This window comes from Anoplopoma fimbria, chromosome 9, assembly GCF_027596085.1.
Source record: "Anoplopoma fimbria isolate UVic2021 breed Golden Eagle Sablefish chromosome 9, Afim_UVic_2022, whole genome shotgun sequence".
Classification (NCBI taxonomy): Eukaryota; Metazoa; Chordata; class Actinopteri; order Perciformes; family Anoplopomatidae; genus Anoplopoma; species Anoplopoma fimbria.
In genome coordinates, this window is record NC_072457.1 from 18,066,810 (window position 1) to 18,093,584 (window position 26,775).

General features: G+C 39.0%; 1 protein-coding gene across 1 annotated transcript in view; it reads right to left on the minus strand.

The window, feature by feature from the left end:
- Positions 1 to 26,775, minus strand: part of sorcs3a (sortilin related VPS10 domain containing receptor 3a) — a 239,875-nt gene that overhangs the window by 69,467 nt on the left and 143,633 nt on the right. The window contains exons 5-7 of the mRNA XM_054603842.1: positions 6,630 to 6,703; positions 5,425 to 5,489; positions 4,694 to 4,812 (exon numbers count right to left, since the gene is read on the minus strand). Of these exons, the coding sequence (XP_054459817.1) occupies positions 4,694 to 4,812; positions 5,425 to 5,489; positions 6,630 to 6,703 (258 nt within the window). The remainder of the gene's footprint in view (positions 1 to 4,693; positions 4,813 to 5,424; positions 5,490 to 6,629; positions 6,704 to 26,775) is intronic.

Genomic DNA, 26,775 nt, shown 5'->3' on the forward strand with positions numbered 1-26,775 from the left:
AATCGCAGTTGTTATGGACTAGCCATGTAATTATGCTGACTTTTCCTGTTGACTTTTAAATGCATGAAACTTCATTTGCACAGTGTCAGAGTAAATAATATTCATGCTGTAGAGATATTATTAAAATACATCCCATTAATTGCATCTGTGTTACTTGGAATTCAGGACATTACCATTTCAGATTTCTCTGTCGCACAAATCATGATTAATATGACACAACGGGCAGTGGCTGGGCTGAATATTAAAACTAGACTGCTTTTACAGCAAAACAAAGCACAAATGTTTAGGTATAAGTAAAATGAGTTTCATATCTTCCCTTTGTGCCAAACTTTTACATGAGATTATTAATACGGGATCTTTGCATTGAAAACATATCTCTGTGATATTGTGGCAGTACAGGTGAATAGTAGCAAAGAAAACAAGATGATCTAATAATAAATCTTCTTTACAATATCGAGACATATAACTCCTTGGTTTGTAGCCCTAGCTTCAAACGCTGATGCTCTAGGTACCCTTCTATCGTCAGCTTTGGACTTTTCTGGGAGGGCTTGACACTTTCCGCTCATGCACACGTCTTTTCAATGTCAATTTCTACATAAGTTTAGTATTTTTTAGGTTTAATTCTGTGTTTTCGATTATATTTGTTTGTAATTTACGTACTTTACTAATGAAACAAATGTAAGTTACATAACAAAAGTAAGGTAAATAAGTCAACGTTGACTTACTTTGACAAAGGACACAATTGTTAGTTTTCCATTTGTGAAGATATATTTCTCATGATCTTGTGCTCTGCACTGGCCCACCTTACGTCTGAAATTCCAAAAAACAACAGCCGTTCAACCGTAGATCCGCTCCCAATTCAAACCAGCATTTCTTCAACTGGCCTAGATGGAGGTAAAGGACCCCACAGCTTAGAGGGCTATGCCTATACTGATATAATCTGTAGTTACAATACGTATCTAATGTTCTATTATGTGTAAATGAGAGATTTGGCTGCAAAGTTACTGGGCTTCCATCCACTTTAATAGAAAGGCAGGTTGGCGAGACCAACAGCAAGCACAGGTCATCACTCATTCTCAACGCACAGGGTATATCCCGAGCTGGCCGCTGGGCTCAGCGCACATCCCTACGCCCAAAGTTTCACCTGGTTGAACTTTAACACACAAAACAGTGTCGGATAATGATCAGAAAGCATTATTGATCCCAAATGGGGAAATTAATTTGCTATTAAATCAACTCATACAAAACACAAACAATAGACATAGCATTCACAGTACACAAACAATAAAAAACACAGTACACCGAATAAATACTGCACATGGTCAGTAAAGGCAGCTAGTCAGCATCAACGTTGTCTCACTCTTGGAGGGTTTTATAACCAATTTCCACTTCTTGCTTGTTGGTTTTGGGTGGCATGTTATATGGTAGACTCTTCACATGAACGCACAAGCGGAGTGGAAGTGGGTAGGGAGAGGGTGTATGGGCCAGATTGGAATTTGGCCTTGTTACCATGGACAGCTCAAGACAGTTTGTGTGTATGGAAGGAGGATTCCCTATTGTCCTCGCAACTTGAGACTAGCAACTCCCATCCAGAGAGGGACACATTTGTGTATATTCGTTCCATCATCGGGGTTCAATATCTCCAAGTTGAACCCCGATGATGGAACAAGGGGGGTTTTCCAGTATGCCAAGTCTGACTGCAGTGAGGGAAGGATGATCAGCATTCACCATTTTGCCGAACTAGATTGCGGAAGATGCGGCCAACCACCTCCAGGGGGACAACCACATGGCTTGTGTATCTAGGAAGCCCTCACTGACTGCTCCTTCACCTACCCGCTGGCTCAATGTGTGACAACAGAGAGGTTATTGTATCCAGACTGGCTGGAGACAGCTTTGCTCTCATAGTGAATGAATTAATATCCACACCTGTGTAAATGACTGGGCTGGGAGGGGAGAGCTCTTCTCCTAGCTTATGGTGAGACCCAATGTATTTAGATGCTGTACGACTTCCAAGATGAAGATTGCAGCCTTCTCCTGGTTGGGACTCTAAGGATAAGGTCCTCTAAGACAGACAAAACCTTAAGCCCTTTCCTGCGTCATGACTCCAGGGCTGTTTGAATCGTGTAGATGTTTTATTCATGGTTGTTGTATTACTGCCTTTCTTCTTTTTATTTATTTTATTTTATTTTATCTGTGTTTTTATCTGGATTTTGTCGAAATAAAAGTTAATAATAATAATAATATTGATTGAAAAAAAAAGCTAACTAGTCAGCTGTTCAACTAGAGCTGAAAAAAAAAAAGATTAATAACCGAATAATAAATTAGTTTTTTGCTTAAAGTAAATGTTGTCTTATCACTTAATTTTCTTCTCAGAGTACACCAGAATGCTACATTTTAAAGCTCATATTTAAAATAAAATTATCCCGGGGGAGCATGCTCCCGCACCCCCGACAGGGTTTCGGGTTCGGGTGCTTGTCACCTTTTTCACCTTTTATGAGTTTTGCAGGTATGGAGCCTCTCTTTGGTGTGTTGTTCATCGGGATCAAAAGCAAACTGTCGGAGAGAAAAAATGCTCCTCAGAGGAAAGTAGATGGACTAGAAAAGGGCCTTTGTGTCTCCGTAGCTCAGCTGAGATGGGCTAGCATTTCCCATATCCTGCCATCGCCGCTGAAGCGGTTGTTTGTTAGGCGGCTGGGTTTGACTAGCTGGGGGCAACCAGCCACCAGAGGAGGATAACTCTGCTCCAGGGGATGAGGCAATTGAGCTGGAGCAGATTGAGCATCTAGTTGTCTGTGGTGCTGAGGCTGAAGTGCTACTCCAGAAAGTGTGTTTTCTCACTCTCTCTGCATCCTCGGCAGCTTCATGAGCTGTAGGGGTAAGGATGACAGCCGTCATAGCTTACCCAATGTCGATGGCTGGCTCCTGGGAGAGAGCCACACTGTTGTGAGCGGTCAGTCAGGTAAGCATGAACCTGGTCCCTAGCTGAAGGCAGTAGTTTTCCCGCGTTGGAAAAAGCTGCCTCCAAACAGGGCCGAAGCCAGGTCAGAGCAGAGGATGATCTGCTCTTGCTGGTGGACATCAAAGATGCTGCCTTCATTTTTATGCCTCTCATAACTGCCACTGTTTTGATCATTCCTGGCAGGTCCAAAGGAAAACACCTTAGCATCAGGCAAATGATCCGGAGCCGCTCCTGGTCATAGTGGTGACGGGGAAAAGCCCTTGAATGCGAGGGTCTGTATCGCTCATCATCATGAGCATCCAGTGCTCGCAACGGGAAGGAGAGAGAGCAGTCCTCACCCGAGATGTCCGGGGAGTTGCAATTGTAGATGTCCAGCTCATCCGTCAGCAAAGTATCTTGCCAATCTGCCCAGCTGCGATCCCATCAACACAAAGCGCTGTGAAGTCCTCCGCTAGACGCTGCAGCTCCTCCATATGTGACAGACGGCCTGTGGGGTAGCTGCTAGCTAGCCCGGTGTGGACGATGCAGTGGCAGCTTTGGCAGCTGGGAGGAAGGTCTGACGGGAGGAAGTGGCCAATCAGGCCTCGAAAACACCGACAGACACCATACCTCTTCATCTTCTTTACTTCCTCACTTGTTGACGCTTAAGAAGAAACGGGATCAGAACTATGGTCTGACGGCTTTTATATGTCACAATTGCAGATAGCGGTACCTCTGTTGAGCACAAGGGCATGAAAAAATATTCACGACTGTGCATGCGATCAGGGATAAACCCAATAGCAGCAACCCTTATAGGGCCAAGCCTATAGCAATCTCTTGGGAGAAAGTACTTTGTTTTTCACGTACTTGTGCTCAACATAGGCCCCCCTATCTGCAATTGCGACATATAACCATCTGACCATAGCACTGCTCCCAATTCCTCATCAACATCAAGCTGATGGTTGAGTTTACCCAACCATCTACCTCTTCATGTTTTTACTTCTTTACTTGTTGACTGCTGAGACCTCCCCCCAAAGGGAACTTTCTTGCCATTTATACAATGTCAGTTGCTTTGAACGTCTAAAACGTACACTAATGGGTTGACATTGCAGTTAGTTGAAAGTGGGTGCCTCGGTGCATATGGAGAATCTGCCAAGGGGCATTGACCAAGTGTCTGTATATGAGAAGTTGGAAGCTAGAACTTTTGAATTAACAGCCAACTCTCAGCGTTGAGCAACTTCCAGTGTATATAGATAGACTGGAATAATACTAGCATAAAATATTCTCCTGGTGGTCAGAAAACTGGATGCTCATTTTGTTTTGCGTCTTCTTTACATTTAAGTTAATCCCTGTTTGCTAACACGTTAGCCAAAACTCCTCAAAGCTGCTCGTAGATTGCGTTTCTGACTTTGTTCAGTCTTTCCTTCCCCATCGTGGTTACGAGTAGCTTAATTACTATTAATTCTATTACTGTAGCTGTTGGCTTTGTTATGTAGGCAAGAGGGACAGTGCAGCTCGCCATTAACTAGCTCTCCTCCTACCGATTTCAACACTGATTTGTTAATGACTGTGTAGCGTTGTCATGGAGAGCGTTTAATAAGAGATTTGTAGTACTAGTTTGCACATGTGCAGTACGGATCGGGCAGGATGTACCGAGTATGAGAGACACATCTTGCTGTTGTTCCTTTGTAGAGTAAATAAGCTGATTAATGATATGATACTGTGATATCCGATAGGTGCTGTTTAGAGCCATACCTGTATGAATATGTAGTCATCTTGAACCACCAAAGAGCTAATGTCGATGTATCCAGTGAATGGGTAGTTTCTGTTAGCTTCTGTGCACATCGGAGCTCTGCATGTGACATACTGCACATCTGTCACATAGGAAGAGAAACAGAAAACATTCATTTTATGACTACTGTATGCTTCTTATAGTACAACTTAATATGTGGAGCTGCAGGATTAATACCTTATCCATACCACGATATATTGAGAGTGTCTTTGAACGTTTTTTTCTCAATTTTAAGCTTTAGATAATTAAAGTAGTGCTCGGTTGATATTTATGCCTGTCACTTGAACTGTATAGGGTTGTACCCCACCCGTCTTTGCAGTCTGACATTTTAATTAATTTGCCTCTCTGTGTAGTGGCAGATGTATTCTTATCATGTGTAGATACCACAAACAAGCATCTCGGCCTGTCAGTCAAACCTCGGTTATATGATAAAAAGGAATGCATAGACTGGCATAAACAGTTTCCCCTATGTCACTTGTGGAGAACCTTGGTGTTACTGCCATTCAGAGTTATAGGGCTGACATTCAACGGGTGGAAGGGAAGAGAAGGAAAGCCATATTAATCAAGAATCATGCACCGGGTTTATGGTGGGGCGAGCCAGTGCTGTTTCCCAGGGGATGCTTTCTTTTACATTTCTACAGAGACCTGTTCATTACTTTTCTTTGATGTGCATGTGTGTGTATGAGACACTCACTTCCATCTGGTGTATGAGCCTCCATGTGGACCAGATCTGGCTCCTTGTCGAGGCCGGAGACAGACCTTAGAGAGAATGATAGACCGTGGAGGAATACATTACCATAACGGTAGTAAATAGAAAAGAATGTAAATGGTGAAAAAAAAGAAGACCAGAGAGTTGTCAGTGCAGAGTAAGGTTGGAAGAGGAAACAGAAAAAAGGGACAATAATCTGGCAGGGGCATTCTGCTCCTGTTTTTATTTTTTATTCATTTGTTTACATTAGGATGAGTACTAGGATGTTTCCCTCATATTCTAAACCACACTTTCTGACTGTAAGTGTATCTCTTTGTAAAATCTTGCTCATTCATTGCTTGCGGATTAGAGTGGATCAACGCAACGTTCCCATTGTGGCACTCTTTCATATCCCTGGAAGCCTGATGAAGCCATTGTCTTAATGCAGCCAACTGGAGGCCTGCCTAGCCATTGCTAGAGGCCCATCCGGTGTTTAGATGTCCTTGAAAGGGCTTTGGCGCTGAAGGGCAAGCCAGCAATGGATTGAACATAATATTTAGCATTAAACCACAATGGCACGGAAGTGGAACTAGGTTTATGCAAGTAAGAGTGGATATAGCCACCGGCAATCAGGCACACCCCAGTCACCTCAGAGAGGGGGAGAGGAGCAATGAGCTGTTTGTGATGAGTGTGCACTTCCGACATAGTAGGTACACTGCAGGGGGAGTGAGCAGCAGACTTGACTGGATGAGAAGTGACAGGGTCGTCCCGGATCCATTATTAGTCATGGCTCCTCAAACTGTGTGTAAGCTGCTGTATCTGCATGTATGCATCTGTAGAAAAACCCACCACTCTTTCTTTCTATTGTTGATGTAAAAAAATTTAAATAATAATTTAATACTTGTGTGCAATATGCCTGATATGAGCAGGATGTGTGTGAGAAATGAAGTAGAATTCGACATGGCTCCGGACGCTGAATGCTAAGTGTGTTCTGAAGGAGGAGATTAATCTCTTCCTGATTGTATCAAGGGGAAGATGCAATGTGCAGAATTTCAGCAGCTTCACCAGTCAGTCACATGCACACGTTGTTCTAAGCCATCAATATCAGTTGCGCGGAACGTGAGAAACCGTTTCTACGAAACTTTGGAGAAGAAGAGTGGAGCAGAGCACAAGGAGAGCAAAAGTGAGGATTTGAAAAAAGGATGACTCACCAGTAGAATCTGTTTGGTGTGACACGTTCGTGGATGATCTGCCATTTTCTTCCAAAGTCCACCGAGCTATACAACTGTGGAGAATAAAAAAGTTAGTCTTGCTGGCAATATGAATGGATGCCTCTACATTGGTCCAGCTCGTAATTAGACTGGCTGATTTAAATGTAGTTACAGTGACGAGCGAGCTTGAGACATGGCTGGATAACTCCAGGGTAGAGGGTAGTCTGATGCTATCAAGCTTTATCTTGAGATCTGACATAGCACTGAGCTGCTTTCACCATTACCAACTTGCAATTTAAGCTAACACCTGGTCGCAGATAAAGGCATCTATATTCCCTTCTCCCCCTACAAATTAGAGCTGTGGGTTTCGACAAAGCTCATAATGGAAATAATACACTAAAATAGCAATAGATAGGACATTAAAAGGGCCACTTTAAGCATGATCAGCAAATCATTTGGTTTGATTCAGTAGGTTTTAGCCTTCTGTTGTTTCTTCAACACCCAATCAATACAAAGGTCCTGCAGAATGAGCGTACATGAACGTATGGAAGGATATATATCTCCACTGAGGTGAAATTTTAATGTAGTAATTACATTTTCTGATGCCCGGGCAAACAATTAATAAAGCGGGGACATTTCCCAACACTGTATTGATTGATGTTGTAGACACAGCTCCCTTTTGTTGTTACCTTGTGGCGCAGTAAGTCTGTGGCCCCCGATGAGCTCTATGCTAATATTCCGCCTTGTTGCTTTTTTATCCCAGCAAATCTGACACTTACCGGTACTCAGATAAAAGTATACACATTAGTCACACCGCTGCAAATTTTTTGTCAGATTCGCAAGGGAAAATCTATCTGTGTCAGCAGGTGTATTTTCCCATTTAAAAATGACAGTTTAGCAGTTTTCTCAAAACGTGTACAGCAAGTGTTCCATTCATGCTTTTGCAATATTCTGCTTCTAATTTGAAATTGCCGTTTTCTTTGGATTTCACATATGGATGTCAAACTCTATCATACAATTATCCCATCATATAATCATCAATAGATGTAGTCTGTTTGGAGTTCTTGGCAATGATGGGCAATGGCCTGTGTTGTTAAGGCATCACCTAATATTGGCTGGGAACAAACATTTGTCTTAACCTTTATAAAGTCGAACAGAGTCTAAATATGCAGTACCCAAAGGCATCTAGACCACAGAAAATGTTTTTTCTGATTCGCCTAACCTCAGTCACGAAAGGCTCCTCACTGGAGGCTTTGGGTGGGTGTAACAGGACAGCGGGCTGAGTCCCTCATCACTTCGGACAGTGACATATGACGCCAGCGGGCAGGCTCAGCCTCTCCTCTCTCTATCCATCAGTTCAATGACGTCTTAAATTTTAAAGCCTCTGAGCTGTCACAAAGTAAGCTTCATAGTTTCCCACACACTTCAATAAATCAGAGGTCCAGACCGCCAGCTGCCATGCCACCGACCATGACAACCGAGAAATAGGCAAAAGGACAGGAGCTCAGATGGTGATTGAGGAACTGCAGAGCACACGTTGAATAAATTCAGCTGTTAATTATGATGGTGGATTTCGAAAACATTTGGGTTGACTTGTTTCTGTGAATTGAGGTATGTGGACTTTTTTAGGAGTTTGTAAAACATATTTGTGGAGAGTTAACACATAGATCAGTGTTTGTTTTCCACAATTGAAATGGAAAAAACTAAAAGGTTGAAAAAAGTTAATAAATGATGGACAAATTAAGTCAATATTTATTAAAATTAGGGCTGAACGATTTTTGAAAAATATATCGAATTGCCATTATTTTGACTGAAATTGCAATTGCAATATGATTTGCGATATAAGAAAGAATGATCATTTTAACATCTTTGTTTCCATTTTCATTAAAATTATATATTTACACATTCTGCCTATAACAAATATTGCACCTGTTGCTCTTTGAAATTTCCCGTGGGCCATATTGTAATATGGATACGATTTGGCTTAGCTGTGTAGCCCTAGTAAAAATGCCATCTTAACTTTACTGTAACTTTATGCTATCTAAAATAGGCCAAATTGTGTTGTGTGACCATTTTACTTGAAGTTAGCCCATTGCCGCTGGACATTTTCATAATTTGATGTGTATAAGGGTGTGAACTTCCCACACAGAGCATACTTTTAGTATTAGTTTGTTATCATAAAGTCGGGAAAATGGTATGCTCAAGTTTTCTGTAAAACACTTTTACAGAGGGCCATTTATAGGCATTAGCTAACATAAAATAAAGGTGTCTTGTTCAAATTTAGAGAGTGGGCTAGGAGACGGCTGAAAGATACCATCACAGTCTCACGGCAATTCATAAAAATGTCGCCAAATAAAATCTATTGGTTCTTTTTTAGGGAAACTGTTGTGTGTTTTTGTGTCACTCGGCACAACTTTCTTTCCGTAGCGACTTAGGTTTAAGTAACAAAACCACCTGGTTAAATTGATTTCATGCATAAATGGTTAGGTTTAGGCAACAAAACCAACTCTTAGGTCAAGGCAACAATAAGCTGCCCAACACTGTCTCCTAGTTTAAAGTCTTGGTTGTTTGACCCATCCACCTCCCCTCCCATCCGCCCTGAGTAGTGTTTTTCTGGGAATAATTAAGTACGTCACTTGCTCAGCCTGTTGCTTAGTCAAATGGATGCATTTAATTTGTGTCTCCACCACGAATAACGCTTTCCTTTGGCTTTGAGTTCTAAGCGACACGAAAAAAACTGACAATTCATGTCCCTAGACACAAACCGATGGATTCAATTTGTCCCTATTTCACGGACTTCCATGATACTGGGCTGAAGATACACACCTCTAGTTACTGATTATACTTTCTGTTCCGTGCCATGAAAGCGCCAAGACATGTGTTATTCAACAGAACTGTTTCTCCAGACAGCTAACCAATTTGAATATGGGAGAGCGTGAAAACATTAAAAAAAGGAAAGTAATCTCATGCTCATCTCAAAAGAAAAATACGCAGACGGAACATGAAATCATTCAAAAACAAACTAGAATTCCCTCTGAAGAAAATAAACTAAACTGAAATATAAATTAGGTATGTTTGACATAACAAATAAAAACAACCTCTAAAACACAAGCATTTTGCAAGTGATACCGATAGCATTAGAGTACTTCATATGATACCCATCATGTGTATGTCCCACTGACTAGCTATCAGAACTGCACACGCTACAGTGCTCCTAAAAAAGGTTACTGCTGTTAACAATGTCCCCCAGTGGCACAGTGCAAGCAAGTGTAAAACCCTCCCCCCAGGTTAACACTGTTAGCTCTGCACTGTTGCCATTGTCATCGTTGTTAGAACCGTTAGCTGGCATCGACATTTCTGTGTTCATAGCAGCGTGCAGGCTGCCGATCCCGACTGTATGGGTTGTAGCTGTTGTGGTAGTGGGCCAATCCCATGTCATATTCATTCTTAGAATGCTGGTGTGGCACCCTGGACATTTTAATTGCTACAGTTATTTGCAGAATTCTTATTGTATTAGTGTGTGTTATACCTTTATTTTCTGGTTATTATAATATAAAACGCTTTGTGTGACTTTTAAACTAACCTGCTTTCACATTAAGTAGTCGGAGGGCGGTAATCATTTCTGCCAATAGGGGGCAGTAGTGGCTCTGGTATGGTAGTGGTGCTGTAATACTTGTCTGGGAGAAGCACGTTAGTCCAGCCGTAAGGAGACAGTCAGGATAGCGGCAGTGAAACAGATATTCATCCGAGACTGTCTTTTTGTTGAATTCACAGGCGAGAGAATTACACAAGCGTCATATACATTATGTTAAGTGTTTTCATGTTTATAAAGTGTTTATAATGTGGTCTGCTCCCAGCAGCCCCACAGAAACATGACACATGACACATGACAATAAAAACCTGTGCAATACACTGTGCAATAATAGTTATAATAGTTTTTCTGTCTGTAAATATAATATTTCAGTTATTGTTGTTTTTCTACTGTTTCTTATTGCTTATTTATAATACTTTTTTTTTTTTTCATTTTTTTTTTTTATCTTGTCTTTCTTTACTATGTCTCTTGTGTGCACTTTACTCTGCGCTGCTGTAAGCCTGCAAATTTCCCCGCTGCGGGACTAATAAAGGATTATCTTATCTTATCTTATCGTATTGTTGACATATAAGGCAGCTAACTAAAGCTAGCATCAGTAGCTAAACCAAGAATGTGGAGCCCGCTGGCTGTTTGGCGCCAGCGTGACGTCACTAACCTAGTCTTATAATTGTATTGTTCCCATGCAAGCTTGTACACAGATCAATGTTTTGTCCTGTGCTGGTGATAAGCAGTGCTTTGTTAGTTAGTAATGTTAAGCTGTACATTTGAGGTTGTGTCTTTACATTTCATTTAACCTGATTACAGTTGTATTTAGATAGTTTCACTGATGTGTGGCTGTAATCTTTGTGTCTAAGAGAAGCACGTTAGTCCAGCCGTAAGAAAGGACAGTCAGGAAACAGATATTCATCTGAGACTGTCTTTGTTGAATTCACAGAATGATGAACTCATCTGGCAACTGAATGGACATTGTGATCATTCAGTGTGTAACACAGTGTTTGGCTGTGAGCAACACCATACAAATAGTAATTTCTTTCTAAATATAGGCAAAATGTGATCGCCTGCACGTATCGTCTGACAGTAGCAATTTTTATAATACTTGGAACTGTATAATTTTGGTCGGTACCCTTAAAGGTATCAAGAACCCACTAAATTTCTCCCAAATCCACTTCAAAAAGTTTAAAACAAATCATCATCAGAGTTGTTAAATACTTAGCAGGGAAGACCCTTACCTTACTAAAACACATTTCACCGGATTTTTTGAATGACACAAGAACTGAGGGAAACCGGTAAAATACCACCACATATGACCACCAGTTAGACTGAAACCTGATAAAGATGCCACCCTTGCATCTAGCTATCACTCTATGTCTCTTATCAACACAGACATAAAAATCATCACCAAAGCGTTTTCTTCAGGAATTGAAACTTTCACTTGATCTATAGTGCATATTGATTAATCAGGTTTTATCCAAGGAAGACATGCACACATATAAAGGTTAATAAACATACTTCATCAGGTAATTTAGAACAACAAGGAAACAAACTTAGCTGCATTAGATGCAAAGAAAGCTTTTGACAGGGTCGACTGGACATTTCTATGCACCACTATACATATGTTTGGGTTTGGGGAGTCATTTAGCCACTTGGTTAGACACTGGACAACTTACCCAGGGCCACAGTCACAATGAATGGGATAACATTGTGTGGACTGTAAAAGGATGTTCACTTTCTCCTTCCCTGTTCACCTTCTATTTTGAAGCTTTTCTGCAGCAGTCCACAATAACAATTACATTAAAAGTGTTCTATCTACTAGGATAGACCATAAATCAGTTTATACGCAGACAACATCCTACTCTACTTACAGAACCCACAAGTCTCACTACAAAAAACCATGAACGTATTCAGAAGATTCTCTCTTAAATTTCAAACTACTCAATTAACTGGTCAAAATCTTGTTATAAATCTCCCGGATCCAGCTCTCCCCATCACTCTGCTTATTAGGCAACTTATCATCAATCATTCCTCCCAAACATATTATAAAAGTAGAACTCATCGCTCTAACTGTCGCCAAGAATATTCCCGTTTGAGATACTGTGGCAGTTTACATTCAGTGAGCCGTACTTCTTACTGAACAACTTACACAGCAACACATCTACCCCCCTGGTAGGTACCCCCTCACAATCTTTTTTCTTCTAACTAGATCTGTCTTTCATAAACACACACACTCTGCTGTTTTCTTGGTTTTTTTTGTATCATTATATATAATATAATGTTATGCGCAATTATGTTGTGGTGGATAATCACACCACTTATGTATAACTTACCTAGAATCGTTACTGCAACTTTTACCTCCCAACACATATTTATACAACAAATGAATTACCTCACATTACAACCTTATCCTATGACACACCCTGTAAAAAAACATACAACCAAATCATAGTAAAGACACAGTAAACTTCTCATAGCGATTACATTTGCCAAATTTCTAAAGAACAATAAATTAATTTAGAATATGTCATAGTGTTTCATGAAGTTTATAAGGTTTCCATTAACTCAACAAGGCACAACAGTGCATGTTTTTAAGGGAATCTGGTGAGTGTCTCCCCGGGCAACAGAGTATATTGAGTAGACTGCAGTTTGAATAAATAGTGAAAACAGTTGAAACAGACTGTTCAAAGACATTTGCTTCTTCTCTTAGCAGGTAAGAGAGCTCATCATTAGCTTCACAGGGTACCTCTTTGTTTGCACTTAATGGGCCATCATCCTACATCTCCCAGCCCCCACAATCCGGATTGTCACACTACAAATTGGATGTTTCGTTATCTTACTGTAGAACAACTGTATGTTCTTTTTCGTCTCGTTTTATCTAACCACATCTGTGTGTTTTTCTTTCCACGAATCAACACTCATTGTATGTTCATCCAGGTTGGCCCTCTATTCAAATGGGCATCAGCTGTGTTATAGGCATACTGTGTAACCATTCCTACCTCTCTTCAGGTTATCAGTTTGAATAGAAAGTTGAGATCTGAAATGTATGTATCAGTTGGCTCAGCTATACTCCATGTCAAACAATAGAATATACAATTAAAGGAACTTCCGAAATGAGAGTAAAATGTCATTTTTTTACTTTCAGGCATAAAGAGCAGGTTGTGTTCCGCTTTTAGCTTGGGTATGGATTGCAGAATGTTTACGTATATGTAAAAAAAATGTTCTTCTTGCGTTAACTTGTGCTTTACATTAAACAAATCTACACAGGGAAGTTACGTACACCAAAAACAGATGGAACTTAAATGTAAAATAAATTGATTCAAACTCTAGTCTATCACAAGAGAGTTCACACATCACCCATTGAAAGATGAATTTCATCATATCTTTTTTTTCTCTTTTCAGAGATGCTTGAGGGGAATTTGCATATTTGCATTTGCTGTTGCAACCCAACTACTTAAAGCATGTTGTAAGTGTACTTTAGCTCAAGATGAAATATGATAAAGAATAAAAGGTAAATGACAGCTCTACGGTGGCTGTCTACCTTTGAAATCAATGCGGAAAAAAGTTCTTAGTCTCTGTAGTGGTGGTGCAGAGAGTTTGAGTTGGTCCCCTGTGGACAGAATGACATGGGTTTTCAATGTTTTAGGGGGCCCGTACTGCTCTCTCAACCTACTGCTAGTTTTCTGCTGCAAACTTGCACACACTAATATGTGAGCTTTAAAAAGCCTGCAGTGAAATAGAGGGCTAAAGTGAGACAGAGAGGCAAACCCTTATTCTCAGAGCAGATGACAAAATGTGGTGTACCTGTGTCACCAATTAGTGACAGGAGGCCTCTGTGGGACTGATCTGTGACCCCGCAAACGCTTGTTCTCGTGGGATCTCCAACCATTACCAGATGCACCATGCTACTCCCCCCGCTGATCTGATCATCAACATTCTCTATTGACATTCTGCCTGTTCCATTCTGCAATGAAAAATTACATTATGGATTTTACTTGAGGTACTGGGAAGTAAAAGTTGGTAGAAATGTTAGGGATCATGTCTCCGCTTCTCTGCTATTTTTTTGTTGTTTCCCATTGCAGCACATTCAACTAAACACTGAACCATTACTCTTCAGACCACTTTTAACCACTTTTAAAATATCTTTTTTTTTTTTTACATAATGCCTTGATTTTGATGCCTTGCATCAAACATTGCAGTGCAGTGCAGGCAATACAGCAGCAATGTCCCTGGTGGAAACCAGGAAAATAGCATGTATTTGCCTCTTAGGGCAAACATGAGTAAATGGCTCAATCTGGTGGAAACTAGTAAAATGTACAATGTTGAAGCCAGAGCTTGAGATCAAAAGCCAAATATAATAGAATGCATGCTTTTATGCTGTGAAGGCCGTGGGATCAAACGGTGAGGTTTTAAAGGGTTTCAATGGACATTTTTGTCCTTACGTATCTGATTGTCTGTATTTTGACCACACATTCTGTTACAGAGTTATTATAGCAGTTGAGGTCCAACTTCTAAAATATGCATCAAACCCCCCCCTTACTATTTGCATAAAGCCAGCCAAAATCATTGAGAAAAATAAAATAAAAAAGCACTAAATGTCCCTAGGGAGGCATAAGGGTAAAATCCCCGCCTGCGTCAACCCCAATACAGTGGAGTTGAATGCAATTAAAAATTCAACAGCTAGAACAAACAGCTGTTGCTCTAGAAAACTATCAGCAGTTTAACAGGGGTTATCTCTGTGTTAGAAACTAGTTCCATTAAAAACGGTGATGATTGTAGAAGCAGAAATCTCAAAATCTGGAGAAATAAAACCAAAACTATCTGCATGAATCGATACCATTTGATGTCAGTGAAATATCAATTGGGATGAATCATTCCAGACTTCCGAATCACTGTCCAGTGTCACAAACGTCTTTTTCCTTGTTTGGAAATCAACAGAGCCAGTCAGAGATTTGTTGGCGGTTTTAGAAATGTAATCTGTCTTTGCCAGAGTCATAAAATAGCTACAACCATAAAACTGGTGACAGAAGAATTGCCTCAAAAAAGCCCCAAACTTGTGTGAGGTTGACAAATTGAAAAAATAATGGTCAATATATTCTGAAACATGAAGTTCCTCAGAACTTCTGTGTCTACTGAAAATGAGGTATGCCATTGTTTAGGACATGAAGGCATTAGCTGTTAATTACCACAACATGTGGGAGCCCTCTGCCTCATTCATAGTTTGTTTGATTAGCCCTGTGATTTGAAAATGAAACACAGGCAGGTTAACGGAGGTAAATACACCAAGAGAACGTGTTCCTACTGACAGAAATGTTCTGCATCTCTCTTTGCTTTAAAACGAGCGTCCTATTTCATCTTGGCTTTTGCCCTGATGTTTGGTTAATGTGTGTAAATCCTTTCTATGGACACACTGCAGTAACAGAAAGCAAAGCATAGGTTTTCTGCCTTTTTTTCATCCGCATAATTCTCTCTACAGCATTGCAGCGGCAACATTCTGCCACCCAGAAAAGCCTTAACAACATCAAAGCACAAACACAAGTTCTGAAAAGAAGAATCAAGACATGGGAGTTATGGAAATGATAACTGCAGCATTATAGCCCCCTGTGTCCCACACATTTGCTATAAGTCACTTTTATAACTCCTAATTAAGTCTCCTATAAATTCTTGATGCGTCTATGTACAGTGTTCTAAATCAAACTGCTTCTGTTGGCATCGCCTTGGCATATCCCATATGGGAGGGAAGAGGAGGGCTGGTTTTACACCCCACAATTTATGGAGCCTGCAAAGTACACAGCAGTACGGCTGATCCTATAGAGGGAGGTATAGCAAAGGGCTATGCAAATGAGCCGTCTGGATTGCTCTGAATGAGAGCCTATAAGGACTTTAGAGTATGATTGCCAGTGTATTGCTACAGATAAAAAAAAGATGAAGTAACTAGTTTGATAATAGATGTAAACTCCGCTCATCCTCGTGTTCGGTTGGAGAACTTGCTGCTTTTTTTGACATTTTTGTAAACTAGAAATCTGTTGTTGGTCCTACAAAACAAGACATCTTTATATAGACAAAACAGCTAATCAATTATTCAGGAAAATAATCAGGAGCATTAATCTAAAGTTAAAATAACTATTCGTTGCAACCCTAATTGGAAGCCATATTAAAGGAAATCACACAGTAGCCCAGACCCAACATTTTGAGTCAAATGAGTCACCCTCATTGTCAGACTCACTTTTTAATAAGTCTGTCTTATTTTTTCGTGTTGCTTTGCAATCTTTCGTCACAAGATAGATTTTCCAAAAAATAGTTTGAAGAGGTTTTCACAAAAATACAAAATTATGAGAAATATGACCTGTTCAACTTCCTAGCTCTAAGCAGCTTATAATACACCATTTAAACAAATAAGGCCAATCTTTTTCTATCAAAGTAAGCATTTAGATAAAAATACAATTCCTATTCATTTGTGTAAGTGTTTCTGCAAATAACCACTATAGATGACAATAACAAAGTAAAAAGATAACATTTAGAATTTCTGAGGGTTTACATTGACTTTGGGGCGGTTGACATTATTCCATGCAGTTGCCGTACCTTCAGAAGCATTTATATAGACAAATAAGGAAAAAGACACACTGAATGATCACAATGTGCATTCAGTTGCCAGATGAGTTCATTGTTCTGTGAATTCAACAAAGACAGTCTCAGATGAATATCTGTTTCACTGCCGCTATCCTGACTGTCCTTTCTTACGGCTGGACTAACGTGCTTCTCCTGGACCAGGGGTCGGCAACCTTTACTATCCAAAGAGTCATTTTGCCCATTTTCCACCAAATAAATTCGTCTTGAGCCGCAAAAGCTATTTTGATATCACAGTTTATAAAGTTTTAGATATAGTTATATTATATATACAAAAATTATGGTTTGTTGTATTTATGAAATTATAGAACAAGAATAAAGACAATTCTAGACCTTTTATTGCTTTTTTACCTGTTATAACAATATCAAACTCTTATGAAGAGGAGAAGAAAAATACACTGACTTTGCTCAGTTTGCTGCAGCAGCTGAGAAATCGCTCTTTATCGCTCATCTCCAGCTTGATACTTTTCAGCAAATGCTGTGAGCTTGTTCTGGAAGTGTCTTTCAACATTACATTCTTTGTTGTTTGCTAATTTAAGTTAATAACACACACTAATACAATAAGAATTCTGCAAATAATTGTAGCCATTAAAATGTCCAGGGTGCCACACGTGTACATTTGTATTTGTTTTGTGTTCAAAAATCTGAAAACATAAAGTACAATTTCTTCAATAGTCTACTTGAGTAAATGTACTTAGTTACATACTAACACTGGCTATTGCTTATGTTTGACAGTGGGAAGCTGCTTAGGGATCAGGTGAGTTCAGACAGGAAGTTCCTGAAGCCATCTGATCCATAGGAGGACAATTTAAACATTGTAGAGAGAATTATCTTAACTCAAGGTCCAGTTACTAACTAACTTTTCTTGAGCTTTCAACCAATCTTACTAACAACCAATATGATCATACATATTCAATATGTAGAACAGGATGAAGGCACATCGGGTACCTTCATCCTGTTCTTATTATCACAGTGTAATTTAGCTTTTACACTGCTAAACAAATCTTTAGAATTTCAGGATTGAATTGTCTTTACTTTAAGATATTCCACAAAGTAAAAAGTCTATTGCAACGTGAGCGTGGTTGGGTGTTCAACTATTTGTTGCTAGCACATGCTCAACAAATTAAAATATTATCTTGTATGATTATCAGCGTCAAACACTAATGTGTGCTCAGTCAAGGGATTCCCTCCGGCTTTGTGCTCACTTTCATACCGCTCCGCCTCCTGTGGCTTCCCTCAGTGATTCCTTGTCATGCTATCTCGTTGTCTTACAGCTACATAAGCACCGGTAGCAGGCAGCACACCTGCCTGGCAGTAAAAGAGGTACTGTCGAGATGGCAGTGAGACATGTGCTTCAGTTTTTTAAGAAATATAAAACATATCCTATCGGTTGTTGTTAGAGTTCATTGAAAATTCCTACAATTCTTGAATTCATAATCTGTGTACAATATAAAGTAGCTAACTTCAACCTGCGCCTTTAGGCAATCATTTTTTCTCCAATTAACAATAGTAACAATAGCGCTGTGAATTGTTAAGCCCACATGCATGAAAAGGAGCCCTATTATCTCCATTGTGCTAGCAAGTGCACTGTCTGTATTGTCTTCATCATGTGTTTCAAATTAGAGTCCATTAACAGTACCCTGGGAGGGCGGGCCCGCTGCAGACCGATGGAGCGCGGCAGAGCTGTCGCAGCTCAGGACATGGGAGCTGAGCACTAAAGATACCTGCCATCTGGAGAGTCACTGAGTTGAGAAATGCACTGCAGCAGCTCAGCGGCCTTTTTGGCTCGAGCTCAACACCAACTTTCAGACAGGGAAGTGGATCTGCTCAAATAATGTGATAGATTTGTAGGTAGCGTTCTGGTGTAATTAGGAAAATGCCATTTTGAATTAAAGGTTACCACATTGTTTTGTTAGCTGTAATCACAGTTGCATTTCTTTATGTAACAGCATACAGATCTGCTCTTTAAGAAAAAATCTGTACCACAAAGGGATAGATTTATGCTTTGTATTTTTTGCCGTTTTGTGGTGATGGTCATCTTTATATATATATATATCAGTCAGAACAACGTCTCTCTGTCAATGTAGACATAACTATTGGCATATAGCCAAACATTTGTATAGAGAACTGTGACAATCAGCCAAACAACAGCTGAAACACCACAGCAGAGTGCTGCAACGTGGTTTGTTGAACAAGTAACCACCAAACATCTACCAGGTAAAAGTGCACAGCTAACTTAAGTTTGCTGTAGTACAATGAACAGCCTAAAAACCTACTTGCTAACTTCAACCTGGATTGTATAGACAGAATGTTATCACTGCCAACTCATCAGACACCAGCACGTGGTCAGAGGCCCTATGCTTCACACTCTGATGCTTTAGGTTCCCATCAGGGGCCAGTTTTGGACATCAATCATCATCATTCAACATCTTTTCTTTTCTAAGTATACTTCTGTGTTCACAGGAAACGTACAGTTTCCTCTCGTTACACGCATAAAGTTTATTTTAACACAAATTTCCAATTTAGGATTACTTAGTTTTACGATAACCAGCACAAGTTGGTTTCACTGCTCCTCTGTGCCCTCGCGATGCCGAGCTTTCAATCAAACATATTCACTTGATCTCTCCCACTCAAAGGCTTGGAGTATTACTGTTGTATCCCTGAAGATATCTGTTTGAACATTGATTTTCGGCTCACAACAGAAACCTTTGTCAACTTAGTTAGTCAACAGAAAGCGGAATGAGCCACGCCATAGCCAGACATAGCGCCAGACAGGAGACTGAGGTCTACGCTTAAGCATGATGTGTGTTTAGGCAGAAGAACCTGGCCCTGGTTGAAACCACTCTTGACTATAATCACACTGTGACAAAAATACCTTTTCCACCAACAAACAGTTTACTCTGTATGACGCTATGCCATCCACTCAGAGTCTGTATATCAGAGGTTTAAATAAAGAATCATATTTAGCTGGCAAAGAGGTATCAGCTGAGGATTACAATGACAGAGAAAGATCCTATAAGCAAAGCAGTCTGGGATGTAGGCTTATGGCTTCCTATTAAATAAGGTTTGAAATAAGAGAGCTCATCTAAAGAGGACTATTCAAAACCATAATCTATGGCCACATACAACAATATCACCCACATTAGGAATGTTACAAAATGGAAAATGCTAATTCTTTTTTATGGGGTAGATGCAAATGAAAAGCATGAAAGAAAGAAGGGGAAAAAATAAATCTTGAATAATGTCTTCCTCCTCTCTCCCTGAATACTTTATTGACTGTGATGTCCCCTTTGCATTTCTGAAAACGTTTAGCCAGGATACAATTCAGCTAGAAATAATTAACAGCATAAATTTGCATCATTAGAGTGGATTAAGTCAAACAATGTTTGCATGTTGAAGGATAAAGGGACTTTGAGGCTCTCTGAGAGGCCGGTTCTTTCACATTTCAGGTGGGCTGTGAGCTTCCCATGGTAGTGGGGATTATTATATAAGAGGCAAGTACGCAGACACATTATTTAAGTAGTATTTGGGTCTTGAAGAGAATAAGTATTTGAGCACATATCTTTGTGTATGCTAGCGTGTATTTGTAAGAAAGCAGCAATGAAAAGAATGGGAACTACAGGCAGCAGTGTAGTGTGTTTTTAGTCGTCCCATGAGCCTCTTCCACTCAACCTTAGCAGCTACTTGCTGATTTCCTCAACAGAGCATTTTCCCATTTCCCAGGCTTACTATGCTGACTGCTGACACCCGGTCCAAATCTACGTTGATCGCTTATCCAGATGTTTCTGTACATCCCTGCAAAGCATTCACAATAAAGGAATATAATTGTTTTATTTGCCCCGATTAGCTATCCAGCTATGAAAGGCATAACTGTTTTCAGTGTTTTCAGGACAAGCATCAAAAAGACAAAGACTACATACGCCATTCTTTATACACCACCGTAGACACGCAGGGCAAGGCTTTTACAGAGGTCCAGCTGCAGTCGTGTGGGTTGTGGAGAGAATTATTTGCAATATGATGAGTAGTAGCTTCCATCTACACTTAAATATTATATATATATATATATAATATATATTCATTATCTTAATGCTTGACGCTACTCACTAGTTCATTTCATATCGTTTGAGTTTTAAGCTCACCTATAAGCTTTGATTTGTTAACTATTCCTCTGACTGACTGAAACAGCTGTCAGTGTGCACAACACCAGAATCACTGAACGACTCTGAGATGTGAGCAGCAATTCAGAGGTTTGTAACCAGGCGTTAGGAACACTCCATTGATCACCTTTTGTGATGTTATGACATTAACAACTGTAATATGAGTCTTGCTTTTTTCCATGTTTTTATGCTACTTGTGTTTCAGCAGCTTATTCAGTGGCCCTACGCTTCATTCTATGAAGCTCTTTGAATGCTTCTTGCGTCAGTTTTGCATTTTTTTTGCCTACATGCATTCTTTTCTTTTCAACATAAAAAAGTTTTAACAGGAAACTAGGTTAGGTTTTTAGAAAAGATTGTGGTTAAGGTTAAAATAAGTACATATTTTACATAGTTAAGTAGGCTACGTTAAGCAAGCAACATACTTACACTGTAAAAAATTGCACGTGAAATCCACAGCAATTTACTGTGTTTGTGAGCAGTAATGTACTGTATACTATTTACTAGTAAGATACTGTGTATTCAATCATAAATTACAGTAGTCAATGCTTTACTGTGAATATCACAGGAATACATTGTGTACTGCATTAAAACACAGTAATCAAAAAGGTACTGTAAAAAATCGCAGTAAACAACAAAGTACTGTAGAAAAATCACAGTAACCAACAAAGTACTGTAGAAAAATCACAGTAACCAACAGTCTGCTGTAGAAAATCACAGTAACCAACAGTCTGCTGTAGAAAATCACAGTAACCAACAGTCTGCTGTAGAAAATCAGCTCTCTTACCAACAGACTTCATAGCAGCTTCTCAACTCTGGCTGTGAGACTCCTTAATTCATCCTCCACCCTGCATTATAAAATATAGATTTGTTTTTTTGTATGTTTTCCTTATTTAGCAAAATGGGACTTTAAACTGCATTTCATTACGCAAACCTGTTGTACAATGACAATAAATGAACCTTGTAACCTTGTAGTAGTCCCCTGACAAAAATAATAGTAGGCCTATTAAACCAATTTTTTATCACAACTATTAATTTATTTCTTCAACAATTTTTAGACATTTCTACTTTTATATTCAAATGTATTCATGTGTAGCTATGTGTCAGTGCATATTGCAACTTTGTGTGAGCATCTGAAGTTGCATATCAAAGATGTGAAAAAGTGTCTTGCCCCTATGATAACTGTTTGAAGAAATGTCATGTCCGATCATCCTTCTCCTCACACTTAAGTCGTAAACATAAAAGAACATCTCCCTGCACCTCTAGTACCGCCACTGTCAGCACAGCTAATGTTAGCTCATTAAATGACCCAAATGTGTCTTACAGGTTTGGATGGTGAGAATGGTGATGTAAATTATAGATTGGAGGAGTTAAATGATGGAAATGATAATGCAAATAATGAAGTAGATGAGAAAGATTTCATGAACAGTCTGGCCTTATTTTATCTAAAATGCAGGCTAAAATGCTGCTACCAGCCAGTGTGATTCAGACACTAATTGGAGAGTTCCAGGAGGTACACAGTTACAGCACAGCCCATCTTTTGTCTAAATTGCATGAAGACTTAACAAAGTTAAATGTGCCCTAAAATGATTTTAAAGATCTCATTGATAACCTCTCAAATAATGACCTCCTGAAAATGTGCAATGAGGTTGAACATCATGTTTTGATTATTACAGCAGAACTTGCATTTAGGTTGCATTTTTTTATTATGATGAGGGGTTTCTCCTCAAGCATTTAAAACCAATGAGGTTGACATGTCCAAATTAGTAGGGCCATCTGATATCTAAGTATTAAACAACAAAAATTAGGAAAAAAACAAGAAACATTTATTAGTGGCGAAAGAATATCCCAAGATGAAAACGTAATTGTTACTGTAACTTTATCAACTGAATATATCAAATCTAAAACTAATATTTCTGACAAATTGAAACTAAATAAAACCAGCAAATGCTTACTAGAACTATGAAATTGAAAAGTCAGAACTAATATAAAATAAACGTATACTTATAGTTAAATGTAAAAACTATTTTAACCCATAAGAACCCACGGTGACATAGTTGTCACCAGCACTTTAAATACCCTGGAAAGTTCCTTATACAGCTTTAGCCTTAGTTTATAACATGTCCTTCATTACATCTAAAGTGTTTTAACCATATTTCTCAAATGAATTTATATATAACAAGTTATGAAAATATCGTTGTAACAGATGCGACGTATTTGTCACAATAAGAAAAAAAGTAATGAGCAGCTCAATTGATTTAGCTGAGTCAAATATTTTTAATTAATAAATGTTCTGTTGTTGAATTCAAAATAAATCTAAACAAATGTAAACATAAAATAATGCAAACTGATTCAATTATTGATGAAAAGAAAAAAGTTTTTACTTATCACTAAATAAAACATACAAACAAACAAGATTTAACTATCCTATTTTGTTACTATTTCAAGGTAATTTCATAAAGAAATGCTTGAGTTACTGAAGGAACAAACAATTTTGTACAGTGTACAAAAATCTGAACGTCACAGCAATGTTAACGCCACGGTCAAAGAACTGGAAATACTGATTGGCCTGTGCATGGGTCTTTGCCAACTGCCGGGAAATCGTGCATACTGGGAAAAGGACACAAGGGGTCCCATGGTGGCTGACAACATGTCACGCAACCGTTTTCAGACCCTACTGGCATCTCATCATTTCGCTGACAACACTGATTTGTCTAGCAGGCAAGATGATGATAAGTGTTGGAAAGTCCGTCCATGGCTTGCTATCACCCCAGAGGAGCACAACTCCATTATTGAGCAAATGGTGTCCTTCAGAGGGACACACAGCCCAATAAGACAGAGGGGGCCGCTGCTCTTCTTCAGTAATCCACTGATTTTGCAGTCTATGAAGGTGGCACTGGGAAAAAACCTTACTTGGCGTGGCGGGTGACATTGTGGTCAAGCTACGTGAAACGCTCCCATCAAACCAAAACTACAAAGTATTTGCTGACAATTTGTTCTCTTCAGTACTGGTGCTCAAGCTTCTTCAGCGCGCACTGACAAGGTTGCACATTGGCCTGTGAAATGTGACAAGCGTGGCAGTTTCAAATTTTTCAAAGTCAATGCAACCACCACCCTTTGTGAAAAATGTGATTGATGTCTTTGCTTCACCGAGGACAGAAACTGTCTCAAATGTTACCATTTGGCCTGGGCTAAACTGCCGTAAAATGCACAACAGACGCAAGAACTGTTAACAATGGTTCAAACATGGTGCTGATGTTTTCCCTCGGGATATTTTTTTGTTTTTCATTCTTTATGTGCATTTTTTTCTCGAGTTTACAATATAAGTTTGATGTTCAGTTTTATATAGCTACAGTAGCTTGCTGAGAAGACTTCCAATATGGGGCAGTCTTACTTATTTTTATTCAGTTTGCACATTTTTGTCTTGTAAAAACAAATCCAAAAAAGATTTTTGGGTTAAACCTAACCAGCAAAGTTATAATTTTGATATGTGTTTTGTAAATACAAATAAAAAGGCATATCTTTGTTACTGAGCAAAAAAATGCCAAGTTGATTGATTTTTAAATGAGGAGTACATTTATACCTAAATGCCCATTGTGACCGATATGTAACATTTCAGATCTTTGGCTTTAGGTGGTAGTATTTAAAAAATATTTTCAGAAATGTGTTCCTCGTGGTCCATTTAGTCTGTTTTATATCCCCTATAATTTTCCTTTAAGGAAAAATGGGTCTGGGTTCTTATGGGTCTGTACCCACATTTGTGACTCGACCCGATGGATGCCAGATTGCCTACACACCACTAAAGATAAATATGGGACATGGATCTCCCACAGGTCAAAGACTATTGCTAAGTACCTGGTCTTCATATACTTTAATAAAGTTAATTTCATATTTGCTATTGTTGTTTTTTCAGGGATGTGCTAATCATTATGCACTATGGAGCTGATGGACTGAATGGTGTTGGAATCACTAAGAGGCAAGGAGCTATTGACCACACTGCTCAGTTAAGTCACTTATGTTCATCCATGGAATAGGGTGAGCTCTCTTTGTATGTAAAGGGGAAACAGTATTATTAAGATGTGACTATTATTGTTGATAATCTAATGTAAAAGTTTAAATAGAGCTACCTCAAATTCCTCCTTAGTTTTCTGGCACCTTTTTACTATTGCAATTCCCCTACAATCTTAATGTTTAGATTGATCGGTGGATTTCAGGGGAATTAAATAGTTTGGCACCATTTTTGCATTTGGTTGTGTGTATTCAAAGTGTTTTTAAATGTTGTGTTTTATGTAAGAATAGTGTGTGTAATGTGTTCACCAAACAGTGCCTTTTCAATAACAGAACATCTCTAAAATTTGCAAAGAAAAAGGCCTAATATTTTTGTGTTGATTTGTTATTGCCACTCTTTCAAATATTGCAATAATCATGTTTTTGGATGTTAATATCCATCGTTTTATGATTGTTAATATTTAAAATGTTTAGAGATTACAGCTCCTTATCAGTTATGCAAATTTTAGAAGACATGGAAGACAATTGTCATTGGGTTATCAAAAGATGACAAAATTCCTAGTGCATTCTGTTTGTTGAAGCCACGGTATACTCCCATTGAGCACAGGAAGAATATGTTATCCTTGTTCAACAATCAAGAATAAATAGTTTAAAATGTATTGTTTGCTGTCTCCCCGCAGTTAACTTAAAAGTACAGAATTACATTTTTTTATTTTACAGCTGAAACTGCATTACTGTTTAAAAAAAAGTATTTTTGTATTTTGATATTACTGTGTTTTATTTTACAGTTTAAACACTATAACCGTCAATATAATGACACTACTGGGAGTTTACTGTTCTTTATAGTATGGTTATAACACTACTACTCTAACCAAAAATACAGTAATTACTTTATTTTATCTCACAATCAAAACACTGCTTCTGTATTCCAAAATACAATACATGGTAGTAACTACTATGACTTTTGTTTACAGTAAGTTACTTGTCAATGGCTGCCAGCTACTTACTGTTATTATTTTTACAGTATTTTACTTTACAATAGCTACTAGTTATACACTGTGTTATTTACAGTCAGTTGCTTGTCAATGGCTGCCTGTTAATAACTGTGAATTTCACAGTACGTTTCTTACAGTGTAGCGTTGATTAACTTGAAAAAAGTCAACACTGACTTTTGGTTTCACCGAGAGCACGAGCAGCTGTCTCCTCAGTGAATGTCCTGTGTTTTTGTCCCCAACCTTCCTCCCTACACGGATGTTATCGCTCTTTACGTCACCAGAATTCTTCCTCAACTCCGGCCATCGTTAACTAACGTCTAGCGTCTTAGTTTGACCCGTAGGGCCGCTGACCATGCTGCCTTATTTGGCGAGTCCGGACTGAGAATGTTTTTTGAGTACCAGTCTGAGCCGTGCTCATTGGTTATTCTGATTCATTCCTGAGGTGTCCTAGGCGTTTTACCTTTAAAACATTATTGAGGAACTAAAAGCTCCTTCTGGAGATGTGAGTAGATCCATGTTGTCATGTGACATGATTCAATGGCTTTATGATTCTATCTTTTCACGGACATGAACAGATGCACACTTGAACCCCAGTGCTGCCAAGGTGAAGACTTTCTAACTTCTTCAGGGAGCCAGTGCCAGCAACAACATTACCTCAACGGAAAATGACTCAGTCAACTTAAGTTAGTCATCACCATTAGTCAAGCAGAAGAGTAATTGAGCTCATCCCCATTACATAAAAGGCAACAATATGGCACAGGGATGTCATTAGGTGCAGG